Genomic DNA, 22,278 nt, shown 5'->3' with positions numbered 1-22,278 from the left:
ACTAAAGGATATTCTCTAGACAGGAAACACAAAAATGGTGTATAAATTCAAACCCCAAACAATAAAGTAAATGGCAACGGGATCATACTTATCAGTAATTACCTTAGACGTAAATGGGTTGAATGCCCCAACCAAAAGACAAAGACTGGCTGAATGGATACAAAAACAAGACCCCTACATATGTTGTCTACAAGAGACCCACCTCAAAACAGGGGACACATACAGACTAAAAGTGAAGGGCTGGAAAAAGATTTTCCATGCAAATAGGGACCAAAAGAAAGCAGGAGTAGCAATACTCATATCAGATAAAATAGACTTTAAAACAAAGGCTGTGAAAAGAGACAAAGAAGGTCACCACGTAATGATCAAAGGATCAATCCAAGAAGAAGATATAACAATTATAAATATATATGCACCCAACACGGGAGCACCGCAGTATGTAAGACAAATGCTAACAAGTATGAAAGGAGAAATTAACAATAACACAATAATAGTCCGAGACTTTAATACCCCACTCACACCTATGGATAGATCAACTAAACAGAAAATTAACAAGGAAACACAAACTTTAAACGATACAATAGACCAGTTAGACCTAATTGATATCTATAGGACATTTCATCCCAAAACAATGAATTTCACCTTTTTCTCAAGCGCACATGGAACCTTCTCCAGGATAGATCACATCCTGGGCCATAAAGCTAGCCTTGATAAATTCAAAAAAATAGAAATCATTCCAAGCATCTTTTCTGACCATAATGCAGTAAGATTAGATCTCAATTACAGGAGAAAAACTATTAAAAATTCCAACATATGGAGGATAAACAACACCCTGCTGAATAACCAACAAATCACAGAAGAAATCAAAAAAGAAATCAAAATTTGCATAGAAACGAATGAAAATGAAAACACAACAACCCAAAACTTGTGGGACACAGTAAAAGCAGTCCTAAGGGGAAAGTTCATAGCAATACAGGCACACCTCAAGAAACAAGAAAAAAGTCAAATAAATAACCTAACTCTACACCTAAAGCAACTAGAAAAGGAAGAAATGAAGAACCCCAGGGTTAGTAGAAGGAAAGAAATCTTAAAAATTAGAGCAGAAATAAATGCAAAAGAAACAAAAGAGACCATAGCAAAAATCAACAAAGTCAAAAGCTGGTTCTTTGAAAGGATAAATAAAATTGATAAACCATTAGCCAGACTCATCAAGAAACAAAGGGAGAAAAATCAAATCAATAAAATTAGAAACGAAAATGGAGAGATCACAACAGACAACACAGAAATACAAAGGATCATAAGAGACTATTATCAACAATTATATGCCAATAAAATGGACAACGAGGAAGAAATGGACAAATTCTTAGAAAAATACAACTTTCCAAAACTCGACCAGGAAGAAATAGAAAACCTTAACAGACCCATCACAAGCACGGAAATTGAAACTGTAATCAAAAATCTTCCAGCAAACAAAAGCCCAGGTCCAGACGGCTTCACAGCTGAATTCTATCAAAAATTTAGAGAAGAGCTAACACCTATCCTGCTCAAACTCTTCCAGAAAATTGCAGAGGAAGGTAAACTTCCAAACTCATTCTATGAGTCCACCATCACCCTAATACCAAAACCTGACAAAGATCCCACAAAAAAAGAAAACTACAGGCCAATATCACTGATGAATATAGATGCAAAAATCCTAAACAAAATTCTAGCAATCAGAATCCAACAACACATTAAAAAGATCATACACCATGACCAAGTGGGCTTTATCCCAGGGATGCAAGGATTCTTCAATATCCGCAAATCAATCAATGTAATACACCACATTAACAAATTGAAAAACAAAAACCATATGATTATCTCAATAGATGCAGAGAAAGCCTTTGACAAAATTCAACACCCATTTATGATAAAAACTCTCCAGAAAGCAGGAATAGAAGGAACATACCTCAACATAATAAAAGCTATATATGACAAACCCACAGCAAACATTATCCTCAATGGTGAAAAATTGAAAGCATTTCCTCTAAAGTCAGGAACAAGACAAGGGTGCCCACTTTCACCATTACTATTCAACATAGTTTTGGAAGTTTTGGCCACAGCAATCAGAGCAGAAAAAGAAATAAAAGGAATCCAAATTGGAAAAGAAGAAGTAAAACTCTCACTATTTGCAGATGACATGATCCTCTACATAGAAAACCCTAAAGACTCCACCAGAAAATTACTAGAACTAATCAATGATTATGGTAAAGTTGCAGGATATAAAATCAACACACAGAAATCCCTTGCATTCCTATACACTAATAATGAGAAAACAGAAAGAGAAATTAAGGAAACAATTCCATTCACCATTGTAACGAAAAGAATAAAATACTTAGGAATATATCTACCTAAAGAAACTAAAGACCTATATATAGAAAACTATAAAACACTGGTGAAAGAAATCAAAGAGGACACTAATAGATGGAGAAATATACCATGTTCATGGATTGGAAGAATCAATATAGTGAAAATGAGTATACTACCCAAAGCAATTTATAGATTCAATGCAATCCCTATCAAGCTACCAACAGTATTCTTCACAGAGCTAGAACAAATAATTTCACAATTTGTATGGAAATACAAAAAACCTCGAATAGCCAAAGCGATCTTGAGAAGAAAAATGGAACTGGAGGAATCAACCTACCTGACTTCAGGCTCTACTACAAAGCCACAGTCATCAAGACAGTATGGTACTGGCACAAAGACAGAAATATAGATCAATGGAACAAAATAGAAAGCCCAGAGATAAATCCACGCACATATGGACACCTTATCTTTGACAAAGGAGGCAAGAATATACAATGGATTAAAGACAATCTCTTTAACAAGTGGTGCTGGGAAATCTGGTCAAGCACTTGTAAAAGAATGAAACTAGAACACTTTCTAACACCATATACAAAAATAAACTCAAAATGGATTAAAGATCTCAACGTAAGACCAGAAACTATAAAACTCCTAGAGGAGAACATAGGCAAAACACTCTCCGACATACATCACAGCAGGATCCTCTATGACCCACCTCCCAGAATATTGGAAATAAAAGCAAAAATAAACAAATGGGACCTAATTAAACTTAAAAGCTTCTGCACATCAAAGGAAACTATTAGCAAGGTGAAAAGACAGCCTTCAGAATGGGAGAAAATAATAGCAAATGAAGCAACCGACAAACAACTAATCTCAAAAATATACAAGCAACTCCTACAGCTCAACTCCAGAAAAATAAATGACCCAATCAAAAAATGGGCCAAAGATCTAAATAGACATTTCTCCAAAGAAGACATACAGATGGCTAACAAACACATGAAAAGATGCTCAACATCACTCATTATCAGAGAAATGCAAATCAAAACCACTATGAGATACCATTTCACACCAGTCAGAATGGCTGCGATCCAAAAGTCTACAAATAATAAATGCTGGAGAGGGTGTGGAGAAAAGGGAACCCTCTTACACTGTTGGTGGGAATGCAAACTAGTACAGCCACTATGGAGAACAGTGTGGAGATTCCTTAAAAAACTGGAAATAGAACTGCCTTATGATCCAGCAATCCCACTGCTGGGCATACACACTGAGGAAACCAGAAGGGAAAGAGACACGTGTACCCCAATGTTCATCGCAGCACTGTTTATAATAGCCAGGACATGGAAGCAACCTAGATGTCCATCAGCAGATGAATGGATAAGAAAGCGGTGGTACATATACACAATGGAGTATTACTCAGCCATTAAAAAGAATACATTTGAATCAGTTCTAATGAGGTGGATGAAACTGGAGCCTATTATACAGAGTGAAGTAAGCCAGAAGGAAAAACACCAATACAGTATACTAACGCATATATATGGAATTTAGAAAGATGGTAACGATAACCCTGTATACGAGACAGCAAAAGAGACACTGATGTATAGAACAGGCTTATGGACTCTGTGGGAGAGGGAGAGGGTGGGAAGATTTGGGAGAATGGCATTGAAACGTGAAATGTCATGTATGAAACGAGATGCCAGTCCAGGTTCAATGCACGATGCTGGATGCTTGGGGCTGGTGCACTGGGACGACCCAGAGGGATGGTATGGGGAGGGAGGAGGGAGGAGGGTTCAGGATGGGGAACACACGAGAAATAAAGGAATAAATTAAAAAAGAAAAAGATGAATAAGGTCTGAGGACATAAAGTATAACATAAAGACTATAGTTGATAACATTGAATTCTATAATTGAAATTTTAAGAGTGTCAAACTTAAATGTTCTCACCCAAAAAAGTAAAAAAAGGTAAATATGTAAGGTGATGGCCTTGTTAATTAACAAGATAGCAGGACTCTTTTTACAATGTATATCAGGCATCCCAATGTCACTTTAAATATTAAAAAAAAAAAAATAAAATAAAATCAAAAGGTTGTAAAAAAAAAAAAGAAAAAAAAAGAAAAAAATAAAAAAGTTAAAAAAAATTTTATCTGTGCTCAAATGAAGTGAATAGTAACTGTTCATTACTACCCTGTGTTTGGAATGACTTGCTTCCCTTATTTACACTCAAGATTGGATGGTAATGGAAAAAAATAAAAAAATAAAGAAAAATAAAAGAAAACCCAACAAAGAATACAATTTAGAGAAAACACTTAACTTGCTGGTATTCAGGAAGAGACATTAAAATGATGATAGATGCTATCATTTACCTGTAAAATTAACAAAACTTCTAAAGTTGGTAATACTAAGTTTTGGCCCAGTGTTGGGGGAAGGGAACTTTCATATACTAATCATAGGAGATTAATTTGATACAATTACTTTTGAGGATACTTTAACAGATACTTTAATATCTGTTAAATTAAAAATTGCACATAACCTATCTGCCAGTAATTCCATTCTAGGTATCCGCCCTAGAAAAACATATATGTGAACAAGAAGACAAGTGAAAGATACTAACCGCAGCATTGTTTACAATACTGAAAAACTGAAAGCAACCTAAATACCCACCAATAAATGGGTGGCTAAATAAAATTCAGTGTATCTATACCACAGAATTCTATAGCAAAAAGAATGAACTAGATTTATATAAATCAACATCTCCAAACATTATTCAGTGAAGAATGAGTAATGAGAAAAATAAGTGCAATATGACATCTTTTCAGTTCAGTTCAGTTCAGTTCAGTCACTCAGTCGTGTCCAACTCTTTGCGACCCCATGAATCGCAGCAGGCCAGGCCTCACTGTCCATCACCAACTCCTGGAGATCACCCAGACTCATGTCCATCGAGTCAGTGATGCCATCCAGCCATCTCATCCTCTGTCGTCCCCTTCTCCTCCTGCCCCCAATCCCTCCCAGCATCAGAGTCTTTTCCAATGAGTCAACCCTTTGCATGAGGTGGCCAAAGTACTGGAGTTTCAGCTTTAGTATCATTCTTTCCAAAGAAATCCCAGGGCTCATCTCCCTTAGAATGGACTGGTTGGATCTCCTTGCAGTCTAAGGGACTCTCAAGAGTCTTCTCCAACACCACAGTTCAAAAGCATCAATTCTTCAGTGCTCAGCCTTCTTCACAGTCCAACACTCACATCCATACATGACCACAGGAAAAACCATAGCCTTGACTAGATGGACCTTTGTTGGCAAAGTAATGTCTCTGCTTTTCAATATGCTATCTAGATTGGTCATAACTTTCCTTCCAAGCAGTAAGCGTCTTTTAATTTCATGGCTGCAGTCACCATCTGTAGTGATTGTGGAGCCCAAAAAAACAAAGTCTGACACTGTTTCCACTGTTTCCACCCTTTCCCCATCTATTTCCCATGAAGTGATGGGACCGGATGCCATGATCATTGTTTTCTGAATGTTGAACTTTAAGCCAACTTTTTCACTCTCCACTTTCACTTTCATCAAGAGGCATTTTAGTTCCTCTTCACTTTCTGCCATAAGGGTGGTGTCATCTGCATATCTGAGGTTATTGATATTTCTCCCAGCAATCTTGATTCCAGCTGTGCTTCTTCCAGTCCAGCTTTTCTCATGATGTACTCTGCATAGAAGTTAAATAAGCAGGGTGACAATATACAGCCTTGACGTACTCCTTTTCCTATTTGGAATCAGTCTGTTGTTCCATGTCCAGTTCTAACTGTTGCTTCCTGACCTGCATATAGGTTTCTCAAGAGGCAGGTCAGGTGGTCTGGTATTCCCATCTCTTTCAGAATTTTCCACAGTTTATTGTGATCCACACAGTCCAAGGCTTTGGCATAGTCAATAAAGCAGAAATAGATGTTTTTCTGGAACTCTCTTGCTTTTTCCACGATCCCGTGGATGTTGGCAATTTGATCTCTGGTTCCTCTGCCTTTTCTAAACCCAGCTTGAACCTCAGGAAGTTCACGGTTCATGTATTGCTGAAGCCTTGCTTGGAGAATTTTGAGCATTACTTTACTAGGGTGTGAGATGAGTGCAATTGTGTGGTAGTTTGAGCATTCTTTGGCATTGCATTTCTTTGGGATTGGAATGAAAACTGACCTTTTCCAGTCCTGTGGCCACTGCTGAGTTGTCCAAATTTGCTGGCATATTGGGTGCAGCACTTTCACAGCATCATCTTTCAGGATTTGAAATAGCTCAACTGGAATTCCATCACCTCCACTAGCTTTGTTCGTAGTGATGCTTCCTAAGGCCCACTTGACTTCACATTCCAGGATGTCTGGCTCTAGGTCAGTGATCACATCATCGTGATTATCTGGGTCATGAAGATCTTTTTTGTACAGTTCTTTTGTATATTCTTGCCACCTCTTCTTAATATCTTCTGCTTCTGTTAGGTCCATACCATTTCTGTCCTTTATCAAGCCCATCTTTGCATGAAATGTTCCCTTGGTATCTCTAATTGTCTTGAAGAGATCTCTAGTCTTTCTCATTCTGTTGTTTTCCTCTATTTCTTTGCATTGATCACTGAGGAAGGCTTTCTTATCTCTTCTTGTTATTCTTTGGAACTATGAATTCAGATGCTTATATCTTTCCTTTTCTCCTTTGCTTTTTGCTTCTCTTCTTTTCACAGATATTTGTAAGGCCTCCCCAGACAGCCATTTTGCTTTTTTGCATTTCTTTTCCATGGGGATGGTCTTGATCCCTGTCTCCTGTACAATGTCACGAACCTCATTCCACAGTTCATCAGGCACTCTATCTATCAGATCTAGGCCCTTAAATCTATTTCTCACTTCCACTGTATAATCATAAGGGATTTGATTTAGGTCATACCTGAGTGGTCCAGTGGTTTTCCCTACTTTCTTCAATTTAAGTCTGAATTTGGCAATAAGGAGTTCATGGTCTGAGCCACAGTCAGCTCCTGTTCTTTTTTTTGCTGACTGTATAGAGCTTCTCCATCTTTGGCTGCAAAGAACATAATCAATCTGATTTCGGTGTTGACCAGCTGGTGATGTCCACGTGTAGAGTCTTCTCTTGTGTTGTTGGAAGAGGGTGTTTGCTATGACCGAGGTCAGGGGTGGCAGCCAAGAGGAGCTACCCGGCATCCAAGGTTAGGGGCGACAGCCGAGAGGAGCTACCCCGTGTCCGAGGTCAGGGGTGGTGGCCGGGAGGAGCTACCCCACACCAGAGGCCAGGGGTAGCGGCTGGGAGGAGCTACTTCACGCTCGAAGCCAGGGGTGGCAGCCGGGAGGGCCAACCACACGTCCAAGGAGCCACAGCTGCGTGGGCACAGGAGGGCCTAGAGGAGCTATGCCACGTTGAAGGTCAGGAAGGGCGGCGGTGAGGAGATACCCCTCTTCCAAGGTAAGGGGCAGTGGCTGCGCTTTGCTGTAGCAGCTGTGAAGAGATACCCCATGCCCAAGGTAAGAAAAACCCAAGTAAGACGGTAAGTGTTGCAGAGGGCATCAGAGGGCAGACACACTGAAACCATACTCACAGGAAACTAGTCAATCTAATCACACTAGGACCACAGCCTTGTCTAACTCAGTGAAACTAAGCCATGCCTGTGGGGCAACCCAAGACGGGCGGGTCATGGTGGAGACATCTGACAGAATGTGGTCCACTGGCCAAGGGAATGGCAAACCACTTCAGTATTCTTGCCTTGAGAACCCCATGAATAGTATGAAAAGGCAAAATGATAGGATACTGAAAGAGAAACTCCCCGGGTCAGTAGGTGCCCAATACGCTACTGGAGATCAGTGGAGAACTAACTCCAGAAAGAATGAAGGGATGGAGCCAAAGCAAAAAGAATACCCAGCTGTGGATGTGACTGGTGATAGAAGCAAGGTCCAATGCTGTAAAGAGCAATATTGCATAGGAACCTGGAATGTCAGGTCCATGAATCAAGGCAAATTGGAAGTGGTCAAACAAGAGATGGCAAGAGTGAATGTTGACATTCTAGGAATCAGCAAACTCAAATGGACTGGAATGGGTGAATTTAACTCAGATGACCATTATATCTACTACTGCAGACAGAAATCCCTCAGAAGAAATGGAGTAGCCATCATGGTCAACAAAAAAGTCCGTAATGCAGTACTTGGATGCAATCTCAAAAACGACAGAATGATCTGTGTTCGTTTCCAAGGCAAACCGTTCAATATCACAATAATCCAAGTCTATGCCCCAACCAGTAATGCTGAAGAAGCTGAAGTTGAACGGTTCTATGAAGACCTACAAGACCTTTAGAACTAACACCCAAAAAAGATGTCCTTTTCATTATAGGGGACTGGAATGCAAAAGTAGGAAGTCAAGAAACACCTGGAGCTGGATCATTAGAGGGGGCTAATTTACCTATACTGGAATCTAAGTTGTTGAGTCCTTAAGTCCTGTCCCCCCAACCCCCTCAGCAGACCATCTCATTTGTATATTTCAAATTCTCTCTCTGTTTCCTCTTCTCTAGTAGCCTCACTATGGGAAACTGCTTCACTTACCCTTCATGTCTATGTTCTAATGAAGGATTGAAGACCAGTAAACCTTTGAAACTTTAATCCTAGAAAAAGTTGGTAAAGCCAGAAACACATCTAAGTGTTTGGAAACCAAGTGATTCTCCATTTCATCTTTTTTTCTAATTATTTTATTGTAGTCATTAGGAAATCATAAGATTTTCATCAGTGATCATCATGGAAAAATGAACAAAATAGGTAATATAAGAGAAAATTTAATGTATCTAAATAATTTTTAAAAAACGAACAAATGCCTTGCAAATTCTATACTTCCTTGTGTCAAATAGCTTCATAATACAAATAGAGTATTTATAAATGTCTACTGGTACCTTCTGAAAGAGATGGGAATACCAGACCACCTGATCTGCCTCTTGAGAAATCTGTATGCAGGTCAGGAAGCAATAGTTAGAACTGGACATGGAACAACAGACTGGTTCCAAATAGGAAAAGGAGTACGTCAAGGCTGTATATTGTCACCCTGCTTATTTAACTTCTATGCAGAGTACATCATGAGAAATGCTGGACTGGAAGAAACACAAGCTGGAATCGAGATTGCTGGGAGAAATATCAATAACCTCAGATATGCAGATGACACCACCCTTATGGCAGAAAGTGAAGAGGAACTAAAAAGCCTCTTGATGGAAGTGAAAGTGGAGAGTGAAAAAGTTGGCTTAAAGTTCAAAATTCAGAAAACGAAGATCATGGCATCCGGTCCCAGCACTTCATGGGAAACAGATGGGGAAACAGAAGAAACAGTGTCAGACTTTATTTTTGGGGGCTCCAAAATCACTACAGATGGTGACTGCAGCCATGAAATTAAAAGACACTTACTCCTTGGAAGGAAAGTTATGACCAACCTAGATAGCATATTCAAAAGCAGAGACATGCCTTTGCCAACAAAGGTCCATCTAGTCAAGGCTATGGTTTTTCCTGTGGTCATGTATGGATGTGAGTGTTGGACTGTGAAGAAGGCTGAGCGCCAAAGAATTGATGCTTTTGAACTGTGGTGTTGGAGAAGACTCTTGAGAGTCCCTTAGACTGCAAGGAGATCCAACCAGTCCATTCTGAAGGAGATCAGCCCTGGGATTTCTTTGGAAGGAATGATGCTGAAGCTGAAACTCCAGTACTTTGGCCACCTCATGCGAAGAGTTGACTCATTGGAAAAGACTCTGATGCTGGGAGGGATTGGGGGCAAGAGGAGAAGGGGACGACAGAGGATGAGATGGCTGGATGGCATCATTGACTCAATGGACGTGAGTGTGAGTGAACTCCGGGAGTTGGTGATGGACAGGGAGGCCTGGCATGCTGCGATTCATGGGGTCACAAAGAGTCAGACACGACTGAGCGACTGAACTGACCTGACTGGTACCTCTATGTATTTAGTAAGTATAACTTGTCTCACTTTCACTTAATATACTCCCCAAAGCTGGTAAAATGTTGCTTAGAATAGGTGTAAGAGTCTGGGTTAGTGGCCTTTTAATTATGCCAAATGGTTTATTATTAGAGAAGAAGCTGACCTCTGTTTATTGGCTGGATTCATTTCCAGTCAAATCCAACATTGCCTCAGTCATGATCTTTTTCTTGTTCTACATCCTTTTTCTCATTGCTGCCATAGCTTGTATACTCACCTTTATTGCATGTAGTATTTTTATTTATTTTTATTTTATATTTGATTATAGTTGATTTACAAAGTTGCGTTAGTTTCAGGTATACAGCAAAGTGATTCAGTTATGCAGATACATATATACATTCTTTTTCAAATTATTTTCCCCTTTTTGTTATTGTGGTATATTGAGTAGAGTTCCTTGTGCTATACAGTAGGTCTTTGTTGATCATCTATTTTAAATATAGTAGTTTGGGTAAGTCAATCCCAAACTCCCAGTTTTTCTCTACCCCTACTTTTTCCTTTGGTAACCACAAGTTTGCTTTCTAAAGTCTGTGAGTCTGTTTCTGTTTTGTAAACAATTTATCTGTATCTTTTTAGATTCCACATATAGGTAATATTGTATAATATTTTGTTTTTCTCTGTTTAGCTTATTTAACTTAATATGATAATCTCTAAGTCCATCCATGTTGCTGCAAATGCTATTATTCCATTTTTTTAAATGGCTGAGTAATAGTCCATTGTATATACCACACCTTCTCTATCCATCCATTCATTGGGCAATGGACATTTAAGTTGCTTCTACATCTTGGCTATTGTAAATAGCCCTGCAATGAACGTTGTGGTGCATGTGCCCTTTCAAATCATAGTTTTCTCTGGATATATGCCCAGGGGTGGGATTGCTGGATCATATGGCGGTTCTATTTTTAGCTTCTTAAGTAACCTCTGTACTATTCTCCATAGTGGCTATATCAGTTTACATTCCTGCCAGCAGTGTAGGAGGACCCCCTTTTCTCCACACCCTCTCCAGTATTTATTGTTTATAGACTTTTTAATAATGGTCATTCTGACTGGTGTGAGGTGATATCTCATTATAGTTTTGAATTGAGTTTCTCTAATAGTTACTGCTACTGAGCATCTTTTTATGTGTCTCTCAGCCATCTGTATATGTTCTTTGGAGAAATGCCTATACAGGCCTTCCACCCATTTTTTGATTGGATTTTTTTTTATATTGAGGTGCATGAATTGTTTGTAAATTTTGGATATTAATCCCTTGTTAGTTGCATTGTTTGTAAATATTTTCTCCCATCCTGTGGGTTCTCTTTTTATTTTATTTATGATTTCCTTTGGTGTGCAAAAGCCTTTGAGTTTCATTAGGTCCCATTTGTTTATTTTTGGTTTTGTTTCCATTACTTTAGGAGATGGGTCAAAAAATATATTGCTATGATTTATGTGAAAGAATGTTCTTCCTATGTTTTCCTCTAAGAGTTTTACAATATTTTGTATTACATTTGGATGTTTAATCCATGTTCTTGGATTGGAAGACTCAATTTTGTCAAAATGATTATGCCACCCAAGGCAATCTACAGATTCAATGAAATTCCTGTCAAATCAACAGTTTTTCACAGAACTAGAACAAAAAAAATTTAAATTTGTGTGGAGGCCCAAAAGACCCTGAATGGCCAAAGCAATCTTGAGAAAGAGAAATGAAGCTGGAGGAATCAGGCTCCCTGACTTCAAACTATACTACAAGACTATAATCATCAAAACAGTATGGTACTAGCACGGAAAACAAATATAGATTAATGGGACAGGATAGAAAGCCCAGAAATAAACCCACACATGTATGATCAGTTAATCTATGACAAAGGTTGTTGCTGAGTTGCTCAGTCGTGTCTGATTCTTTGTGAACCCATGGACTGCAGCTCACTAGGCTCCTCTGTCCATGGTATTTCACAGGCAAAAATACTGGACTGGGTTACCATTTCCTACTCCAGGGGATCTTCCTGGCCCAGGAATCAATCTCACATCTCCTGCTAGTCTCCTGCGTTGCACACAGATTCTTTACCACTGAGCCACTGGGGATTTTGACAAAGGAGGCAAGACAATATAATGGAGATAAATGGTGCTGGGAAAACTGGACAGCTATGTGTAAAAGAATGAAATTAAAACATTCTTTAACGCCATACATAAAAATAAACTATGTGTAGTATTATTTTAAAAGGTCCTTTCTGGTTATCTCATAACTCAAAACACAGAAGTCTCTCATAACACAGGACTATGACTTAGCAGTAGTAGTAGTGTTAGTCGCTCAGTCATGTCTGACTCTTTTTGACCCCATGGACTATAGCCTGCAAGGCTCCTCTGTCCATGGAATTCTCCAGGTAAGAATACTGGACTAGGTCGCCATTCCCTTCTCCAGGGGATTTTCCTGACCCAGGGATCGAACCCAGGCCTCCTGCATTGCAGGCAGATTCTTTACCATCTAAGCCACCAAGGAAACCCCAGACTATGACTTACACTCCAACAAAACAACCAATATGCATGCAGTATGTCCAGTTTAAACTGACCTTCAGTTTCCCATATCTAAATGTCATCTTTATCTAGAAAGTTTAAGGAAAGAAGAATTTTTTTTCTTTGGTGCTCCTAATTTGGCCACTCAGAGTGTCTCCTCAATGCCATATGTGCCTCCCTGGCAGTATAGACATGCTTTGAAGAATGCTTTGACTTCACTTAGTATCCTTTGGCACAGAAATGTTTTATCCATAGAATACTGATACACAGGTCATAGTAGAGGGAAAATCTCTGATTGTACACACCATATGACTCATTTCTCAACAGAACTGCATCTAATTCAACTCTTCACAAGGGTTCCATATGTATGCACTCCAGTTTCTAAACTTTGACCTTGTAGAGCATACCTGCTGGCTCACTTTTACCTTTCATCTTAGAAGGGGAATATGTAATTCTTTTTGAATTATTTTAGAATACTTTTGGTATAATTTATAATGGGTAATTGCCTTCAATTTGACTAAAGCAAATCATTGATCGTCTTAACAGTCTGGAATATAATTTTTTTCATTATATTTATACTTCAGATGAGTTTGGTCAAGGAATTATGGGTATCACTGATAATATACACTCACAGAGTAAAGGCAAATTAACATTGATTCAAGGAACTGGTAAAGTTTTATACACTTCTAAATTTCATATTTAGAGATTAAAGAGTGGGGAAATTACAAATGAATGGAGTGCAGAGCCCCTGGAAGAATGGAAAGTACTTTGGTTTAAGAATCAGAAACCTATACCCGGATCATAGCAGCACTTCTAATCATCTGCACAACAGGGGCAAGTTAATCTCTTTGAGTCTCATTTACTTAACCTACAATAGATTTTGTTTGGGTGAGATTAAACATGATATTTAAATTTCCAATGATTCTTTGGTAATTAGCATTTATTCAATGATGAAATATAATGGAATTATAATTATATATAAAGCATATATAATGATTGATATAAATTTGCATATATATGCATAAATAGCATATAAATGATGGATATATAGATATAAATTGGTTACCATTTAGAGTTAACTACCATATCAATTCAGTTCAGTTCAGTGTCTCAGTCGTGTCTGACTCTTTGCAACCCCATGGACCACAGGACGCCAGGCTTCCCTGTCCATCACCAACTCCCGGAGCTTGCTCAAACTCTCGTTCATTGAGTCGGTGATGCCATCCAACCATCTCATCCTCTGTTGTCCCCACCTCCTGCCTTCAATCTTTCCCAGCATCAGGGTCTTTTCCAAAAAGTCAGTTCTTCACATCAGGTGGCCAAAGCATTGGAGTTTCAGCTTCAGCATCAGTCTTTTCAATGAATATTCAGGACTGATTTCCTTTAGGATTGACTGGTTTGATCTCTTTGCTGTCCAAGAGACTTTCAAGGGTCTTCTCCAACACCACAGTTCAAAAGCATCAATTCTTTGGTGCTCAGCTTTCTTTATGGTCCAACTCTCACATATACTCAGTTATTTGTATGTGTGTCACTACTAGTATAACAATAATTTTATTTTCTTCCACTAATAAAGTAATATGACTAGTGTTCTATTTCTCAAATAGCATGACTTAAAATTTGGATAGTTCTTAAAATAAAATGTTAAAAGCTGGATAGAACATGTTCTAAGTTTAATCAGAGGAATGAGACTATTCTTTTGGTCTTTCATATAATTTCTTTCTCTAATAGTGGCTTGCAATCTTGAACACCCATTGATGAATTGTACTTTAGTTTGAAATCCAAAGGTGAAGGTGGAAAAAAAGAAGCTCGAGTTTCTGGGGGGAGGAGAAGATGATGGAGCATCAGATTCTGATTTAAGGAATTATCACTCATTTTGGTTAGAGTAAATGTGCTTTGCTTTGATTTTTTTCTTTTAATCTGTAAATTATGGGAATGATCTTTAAAGTCTGTACTAGTTTTCACATTGTGAACTTTGCTTTTTGATTTTATATCAATAAACTTTCTACTGAGTTATTATTTTTTGTACCTATTTTTCTACTCCTTGTTATGTCTCTTTCTGTTTATAATAAACTCACATATTTTTCTTGCTAGGGAGGAGTATACTTTTAATTGTTTTTATTTGACTAGAAATTACAGGACCCCATTAGCCTGCATTGCTAAAGGATATTTCAATTAATATCTTTGACAGAGAAAGTCTGTGACTCATCAATATTATTTTCAGAGGTTGTGTGGTCTCAGGAAATAGCCACTTGGGGTCATGTTTAATAATGATTGCTCTGATAATCACAGTTGACTAGAGTATCTGAGATCAACTCCTCAATATAAAACATTTCTTCTTATAAATGCTTTGGACAGTGATTAGACTGAGGAAAAGATAAATGTGATTGAGTTTTGCCTTCTTTGGACTTTGAATAGTATCCAGATATTTTCCTGTCATCTAGGTGTCCAAAGGTAGAAAAGAGAAATATGCATCTGACCCCATAGCAGAAGGCTGTATTTGTTTTTGTGAGGATGAAAGAGAAGACAAAATGTAACTTGATGAAACGTTTATTGTCAATTTTTATGCAATACAATTTTCTGGATCCTGTATCCAGGTGGTCATGACAATAAATTAAAAAACAGCAGTAGAGTGTTCCAGTGGTGGTACAAAAGATGCAAATATTCTAAATCTTAAACTACTACATTTTTTTGTTGTTTAGGACACAGAATATGTTACAATGTTATTAGAGAAATTTTGACTCCTAGACCATGTCTCTGAGCTTCTTGGATAGGTTTATCAACAATCAATTAAATCAACCTGGAATACATAAAATTATTTTTAAATGCTCACTTTATTCCAGAGCATCCAATCACTTTGTCATATAGTTCTAAATATGTTCCAAATGCAATTTACTTCTTCTATCCACTATTTTCTAAGAGCTCAATGATTATGGAGCCTTACAAAAAAGCCTTGTACCAAAGAAAAGAAATAGAATACAGTACCACAGTTAAATAGAAAATCAGATATATACCCCCACTACCAAAAGAAAGGATCATGTTAAATATCTTAATTCCATGTTGTGTGTCTCATTTCTCCTTTGGATTATTTCTTATCTTGAGTTAGTTTGTCTTCCTTTGGTTTCAAATTATTATTCAAAGTAATAGCACCTTTGTTCTTTGATATATTCATAGAGTGGGGTGTTGCAAGGAACCTGAATCTGTTCTCTCTCTTCCATGGTAACCTCTGGCCTCAGAGTCTCCTGTCTGCTTATCATCAACATCCTGATTGTATTTTCTCATGGTCCCTGACGGACTTGATCCAGACTCTTGCTTTTGCCTTTCCCCACTCCATGTGGTTACACTGCTTGATAAATACCTAAAACTATTTTTCTTCAATTCCCAAAGGGGCTTGGCTATCAAGTGAGTGACTGCCACTTGAATGCCCATAGCTGTCCCTTGACTGGCCATGACTATATACTTGTCTTTCATTGGTGCTGAATCCAGACTGACCCTGGATATGTCCTGATTGTCCATCACTTGATCCTTGTGTTGCTAAATTTGTGCTGGATCTTACCAGATCATGAGAAGATGAATCTCCTAAGTGCTGCTGGTTGGATTCATGTACGTCTATTGTATTGAACTCTGATCGTCTATGCCTCAATTCTAATTGTTCATGAATATTTTCCCCCCAATACTCCTTACTATCACTATGGGATCTTTGACTTCTAGTTGAACTAGAATCTGATTGGCTGTGGGCTGATAAGGGTTTTCCATGGTTAGAGGCAGAGTGGTTACTAAGCTGACTGCTATGAGTAGACCCCAACCTTCCAGACTGAACATGGATATCTCTTGACTGTGCCTGAGTTGCTACTGAAGGTCTATGACTAGATCCCTGTCCTCCAGTTGTACAAAATCCAGAATGATTATGGGAATAAATTGACTTCTCATCACTTATCTCTGATTGTCCAGGACTTGAATCTTGTCTTCCTATTTTTTCAGTTGCTTTTGATCCCATGTAGTCAAAACTAGAAACTGATTGTCCATGACTAGATGCTCGCTTGGTTGCAGCTTGGTCTGTTGACCTAAAAGGACTAGAATTATGACTGCTTGTTCTGCTACCACTAGAAGGTCCATAACCAGACTGCCCATAGTCATATTCGGCACTCCCATAACTGCCATGTCTCCACGCTTGATCTGATCTATGTCTTTGTCTGCCACTGATCTGTGACGTAGAATGACTTTTACCAAAATGGGCATGAGTGTGACTTGATTGTCTGTTTGACCATGTGGATTGTCCATGACCAGAGTGCACATGTCCGGTGGTGTTTCCTGACTGCCCATGAGCAGTTCCGTGTCTCCCTCTCACTGTAGTTCCTGACTCTCCATGTTGAGATCCAGCCTGCCCATGAGTGGATCCTGAGTGGCTCTGTGAGACTTCTGAATGCCTTTCACTGTCTCGAGTCTCACTGTGACTGGATCCCTGTCTTCCTTCCTGACTGGACCCTGACCATGTAGATTGTCCCTGCCTGGAGTGGCCATGTTGGCTGGTGTCTCCTGACTGCCCATGAGCAGTTCCATGTCTCCCTCTCACTGTAGTTCCTGACTCTCCATGTTGAGATCCAGCCTGCCCATGAGTGGATCCTGAGTGGCTCTCTGAGACATCTGAATGCCTTTCACTGTCGTGAGTCTCACTGTGACTGGATCCCCCTCTTCCTGCCTGACTGGACCCTGACCATGTAGATTGTCCCTGCCTGGAGTGGCCATATCTGCTGGTGTCTCCTGACTGCCCATGAGCAGTTCGGTGTCTCCCTCTCACTGTGGCTCCTGACTCTCCATGTTGAGATCCAGCCTGCCCATGAGTGGACCCTGAGTGTCTCTCTGAGACTCCTGCATGTCTTTCACTGTCGCTAGCCTCACTATGACTGGATCCCTGTCTTCCTGCCTGACTGGACCCTGACCATGTAGATTGTCCCTGCCTGGAGTGGCCATATCTGCTGGTGTCTCCTGACTGCCCATGAGCAGTTCCATGTCTCCCTCTCACTGCAGTTCCTGACTCTCCATGTTGAGATTCAGCCTGCCCATGAGTGGACCCTGAGTGTCTCTCTGAGACTCCTGCATGCCTTTCACTGTCACTAGCCTCACTATGACTGGATCTCTGTCTTCCTGCCTGACTGGACCCTGACTGTGTAGATTGTCCCTGCCTGGAGTGGCCATATCTGCTGGTGTCTCCTGACTGCCCATGAGCAGTTCCATGTCTCCCTCTCACTGTAGTTCCTGACTCTCCATGTTGAGATCCAGCCTGCCCATGAGTGGATCCTGAGTGGCTCTCTGAGACATCCGAATGCCTTTCACTGTCGTGAGTCTCACTGTGACTGGATCCCCGTCTTCCCACCTGACTGGACCCTGACCGTGTAGATTGTCCCTGCCTGGAATGGCCATGTCTGGTGGTGTCTCCTGACTGCCCATGAGCAGTTCGGTGTCTCCCTCTCACTGTGGCTCCTGACTCTCCATGTTGAGATCCAGCCTGCCCATGAGTGGACCCTGAGTGTCTCTCTGAGACTCCTGCATGCCTTTCACTGTCGCTAGCCTCACTGTGACTGTACCCCCGTCTTCCTTCCTGACTGGACCCTGATCGTGTAGATTGTCCCTGCCTGGAGTGGCCATGTCTGGTGGTGTCTCCTAACTGCCCATGAGCAGTTCCATGTCTCCCTCTCACTGTAGTTCCTGACTCTCCATGTTGAGATCCAGCCTGCCCATGAGTGGATCCTGAGTGGCTCTGTGAAACATGTGAATGCCTTCCACTGTCAGTGGCCTCACTGTGACTGGATCCCTGTCTTCTCTCCTGACTGGACCCTGACCATGTAGATTGTCCCTGACTAGAGTGGTCATGTCTGCTGGTGTCTCCTGACTGCCCATGAGCAGTTCTGTGTCTCCCTCTCACTGTAGTTCCTGACTCTCCATGTTGAGATCCAGCCTGCCCATGAGTGGATCCTGAGTGGCTCTCTGAGACATCCGAATGCCTTTCACTGTCGTGAGTCTCACTGTGACTGGATCCCCGTCTTCCCACCTGACTGGACCCTGACCGTGTAGATTGTCCCTGCCTGGAGTGGCCATGTCTGGTGGTGTCTCCTGACTGCCCATGAGCAGTTCGGTGTCTCCCTCTCACTGTGGCTCCTGACTCTCCATGTTGAGATCCAGCCTGCCCATGAGTGGATCCTGAGTGTCTCTGTGAGACTTCTGAATGCCTTTCACTGTCACTAGCCTCACTGTTACTGGATCCCCATCTCCCCACCTGTCTGGACCCTGACCATGTAGATTGTCCCTGCCTGGAGTGGCCATGTCTGCTGGTGTCTCCTAACTGCCCATGACCAGTTCCGTGTCTCCCTCTCACTGTGGTTCCTGACTCTCCATGTTGAGATCCAGCCTGCCCATGAGCGGATCTTGAGTGTCTCTGTGAGACTTCTGAATGCCTTTCACTATCACTAGAGGACTGATCTGAGCCAATCTCATGATGTCCAAAGCCTGAAGACTGACATGAGCCTGATCTATGTTGTCCAAAGCCAGAAGACTGATTTGAAGTTGACCCATGTTGGCCAAAGCCAGATGATTGTCCTGAGCCCAATTCATGATGGCCATAGCCAGACTGCTGTGATCTACGCTCATGGTGTTCAAAGCCAGAAGACTGACCAGAGCTTGAACCAGGTTGGCCAAAGCTCGAGGACTGACCTGAACCAGATCCATGTTGGACACAGGTAGACTGTCCTGATATAGACTTCTGGTGTCCAAAGCCAGAGGACTGAGCTGAGCCTGATCCATATTGTCCTGCACCAGAGTACTGACATGAGCCTGACCCATGTTGACCATAGCAAGACTGTCCTGATGTAGACTCATGGTGTCCAAAGCCAGAGGACTGACCTGAGCCACACCCACAATGTCCAAAGCCAGAGTACTGACCTGAGCCTGACTCATGTTGGCCAAAGCCAGAAGATTGACCTGAGCTGGATCTACGTTGACCACATTTAGAAGTTTCATTTGAACCACACCTCTTTTGATGAGAGTTTGAAGAGTATCCACAGGAACCAGATCCATGTTGACCATAAGTAGAAGACTGACTTACTCCTGACCCATATTGTCCACAACAAGAGGACTGACATGAACCTGTTCCCTGTTGTCCTCCACAATTCTGTGGTTGACCACATGTTCTAGATCCATATCCTTTCTGCCTAGTAGACTGGCTATAGGAGCTAGGCTCATGTTGACCATACCCAGAGGCCCAACCTCCTGAGATACATCTATGACCTTCTCCACTACTTCCTGATTGATAACCTGATTGGGTATAGCTAGATTGGTTTCCTTGCTCTCCAAATCTACCTGCCTGACAAGAACTAGAAGTGTTTTTTTGTCTTCCACACCCACCTGAATTGCTGGAACCACATGCATGACTTTCCCTCCCACCATCTTCTGAACCTTTAGAGCTAGACCCATGTTTTTGTCTTGCATAACTTGCCTGAGTAGAGTTTGATTCATATTCGTATGACAGATGACCATGACCTCTCCCTCTACCATTCTTTGATCCAGAATTGTATTCATACCCAGATACCCTAGAGGGGCTAACATGTGACTTGTTTCTTTTTCCCTCCAGTTCTTCAGAGCTGGAACCATGTCTTTCTTTGCCATTACTCCATGAGTAACCAGAGCTGGACCCATGGCGCCTTTTTCCAGATCTCTTTTGGTTCTCTGAGCTAGATAAACCACCTTGCCTTCTCAGCCTTCTGGAGCCAGACTCGTGTCTGTGTTTTGGAGTTCCCCTTGAGCCCTCAGAACTATAACCATGCTCCTCTCCCTCACTCCAACTTGAATATCTGTAACCTGAGTTTTGTCCTGATGCGTCCTCTTCTTCACCTTCCGTTTCACTTTCTTCCTCCTGATGTCGGTGACTATGCCTGCGCTTCTTTGACCCTGAAGCTTTGCAGTATTCTTTGCTGAGAACCTTGTTGCAGGCCATAGCCAGTTTGAATACCATCAGAAGAAACTCAGTAAAGTCCAGTCTTCGGTCATGATCTCGGTCCAGTATATGCATGATGACATCCACTGTGTCTGGATCATCCGGGTTCTGTGTACAAGCAACACACCAAAGAAGACCTGGTCAGTCTAGTCCATATGCTCAGCTAAAATATCTGGGTAAAGCTGTAGAATTGTGGGAGGCTTCCCTTGTGGCTCAGTAAAGAATCCGCCTGCAATGTGGAGACCTGGGTTTGATCCCTGGGATGGAAGATCTCCTGGAGAAGGGAAAGACTACCCACTCAAGGATTCTGGCCTGGAGAATTCCATGGGTTGTATAATCCATGGGATTGCAAAGAGTCAGACACAACTGAGGGAATGTTTGATGTTAGGTATTTTAATCCAATCAAGAAATACTTTAGGCTAAAACAGCCTAACAACACCTAGCAGGTGTGAAGAGGTAATAAAAAAGAATAAAGGCCATTGGGATCCTCAGTGCATACAGTTCAAGGACCTAAGCTGGAGAAGTAGATACTCAGGTATGGTAAATAAGGGGGAGTTGAATAAACCAAATTCAGTACCTGGTGTGTTTAACATACATTTTAAGCCTTGCCTGCTAATATATTCTATGTTATGATCTATAATTTTGAAGCTAATAACTGAGTCCTTCCCAAGTAAATAGAAAAAAATATTCTTGTATTTTGTTTTCAGTTTTTAGTCACCTTGGTTACTTGATCAACACCCCTTATACATGTCCCTCTCTATATCTTTTCTTCCTCATTTGCTAGGGTAATTTATAAATTGATAGTGCAAATTTATCATTTGCTTTTTTAGAAGGAAAAACCTGGGGACATGAAAAAGTCTGATGGTCTATATGGTAGGAGGAAGAAAATGATCACCTCTTTAAAAATAAATGCTGCCTCAACAGACTTTCTGATGTCCCCCAAAAGTACCACTCATAGTGTGAGCTCAAAGACCATGGGGATTGCACACTTTTAAGCTATTCCTTGCTCATAAACAGAGAGTGTACAGGATGCTAGTAGTTTTCAGTCCTGGTACATGGTCCTCACCTTCAGAATTGGACGAAACTCTTTCTCCAGAAGTTCCTTTAGTTCATCCTTGCTCAGTGTACCACATTCCCCATCCTGCTTGGTGTATTTGTAGAAAGTATCAATTACGGTGACAACACTTCTCAAGAGATTGGTCATCTTTTTGCAGGTTTAAGTGAACCTGAAGGAAAAAAAAAAAAAAAAAAGATCCTATCATTCATTTTATTTTAACGCATAAACAGTTCTGATTTTAATAGTAATCATCCCGAGTTTTCAAATATCTTGTCTCTTTAAACCAAAATACCTTAACAAGTAAGAATAGGTCAGGGGTGATACAATACACATAAATACCGTGAAAGCTAATCTTGTTAACGTTGAGTTGCTTTGCTAAGATCGAGCCATACATGGCATGTTATTGACTGACCTAGGACTAGATTTCAGA

At 40.6% G+C, this 22,278-nt stretch overlaps 1 protein-coding gene across 1 annotated transcript; it reads right to left on the bottom strand.

The window, feature by feature from the left end:
• Positions 1 to 7,540: 7,540 nt before the first annotated feature.
• FLG2 (filaggrin 2) lies at positions 7,541 to 21,995 on the bottom strand. The gene is made up of 3 exons (XM_019958366.2): positions 21,858 to 21,995; positions 17,070 to 20,899; positions 7,541 to 7,685 (listed from the first exon to the last, which is right to left on the bottom strand). The coding sequence occupies exons 1-3, from the start codon at positions 21,993 to 21,995 to the stop codon at positions 7,541 to 7,543; spliced, it is 4,113 nt and encodes a 1,370-aa protein (XP_019813925.2).
• Positions 21,996 to 22,278: the final 283 nt, after the last annotated feature.

This window comes from Bos indicus, chromosome 3, assembly GCF_029378745.1.
Source record: "Bos indicus isolate NIAB-ARS_2022 breed Sahiwal x Tharparkar chromosome 3, NIAB-ARS_B.indTharparkar_mat_pri_1.0, whole genome shotgun sequence".
NCBI lineage: Eukaryota > Metazoa > Chordata > Mammalia > Artiodactyla > Bovidae > Bos > Bos indicus.
The sequence above is the reverse complement of the archived record's forward strand: the minus strand, read 5'-3'. Positions and strand labels throughout refer to the sequence as shown.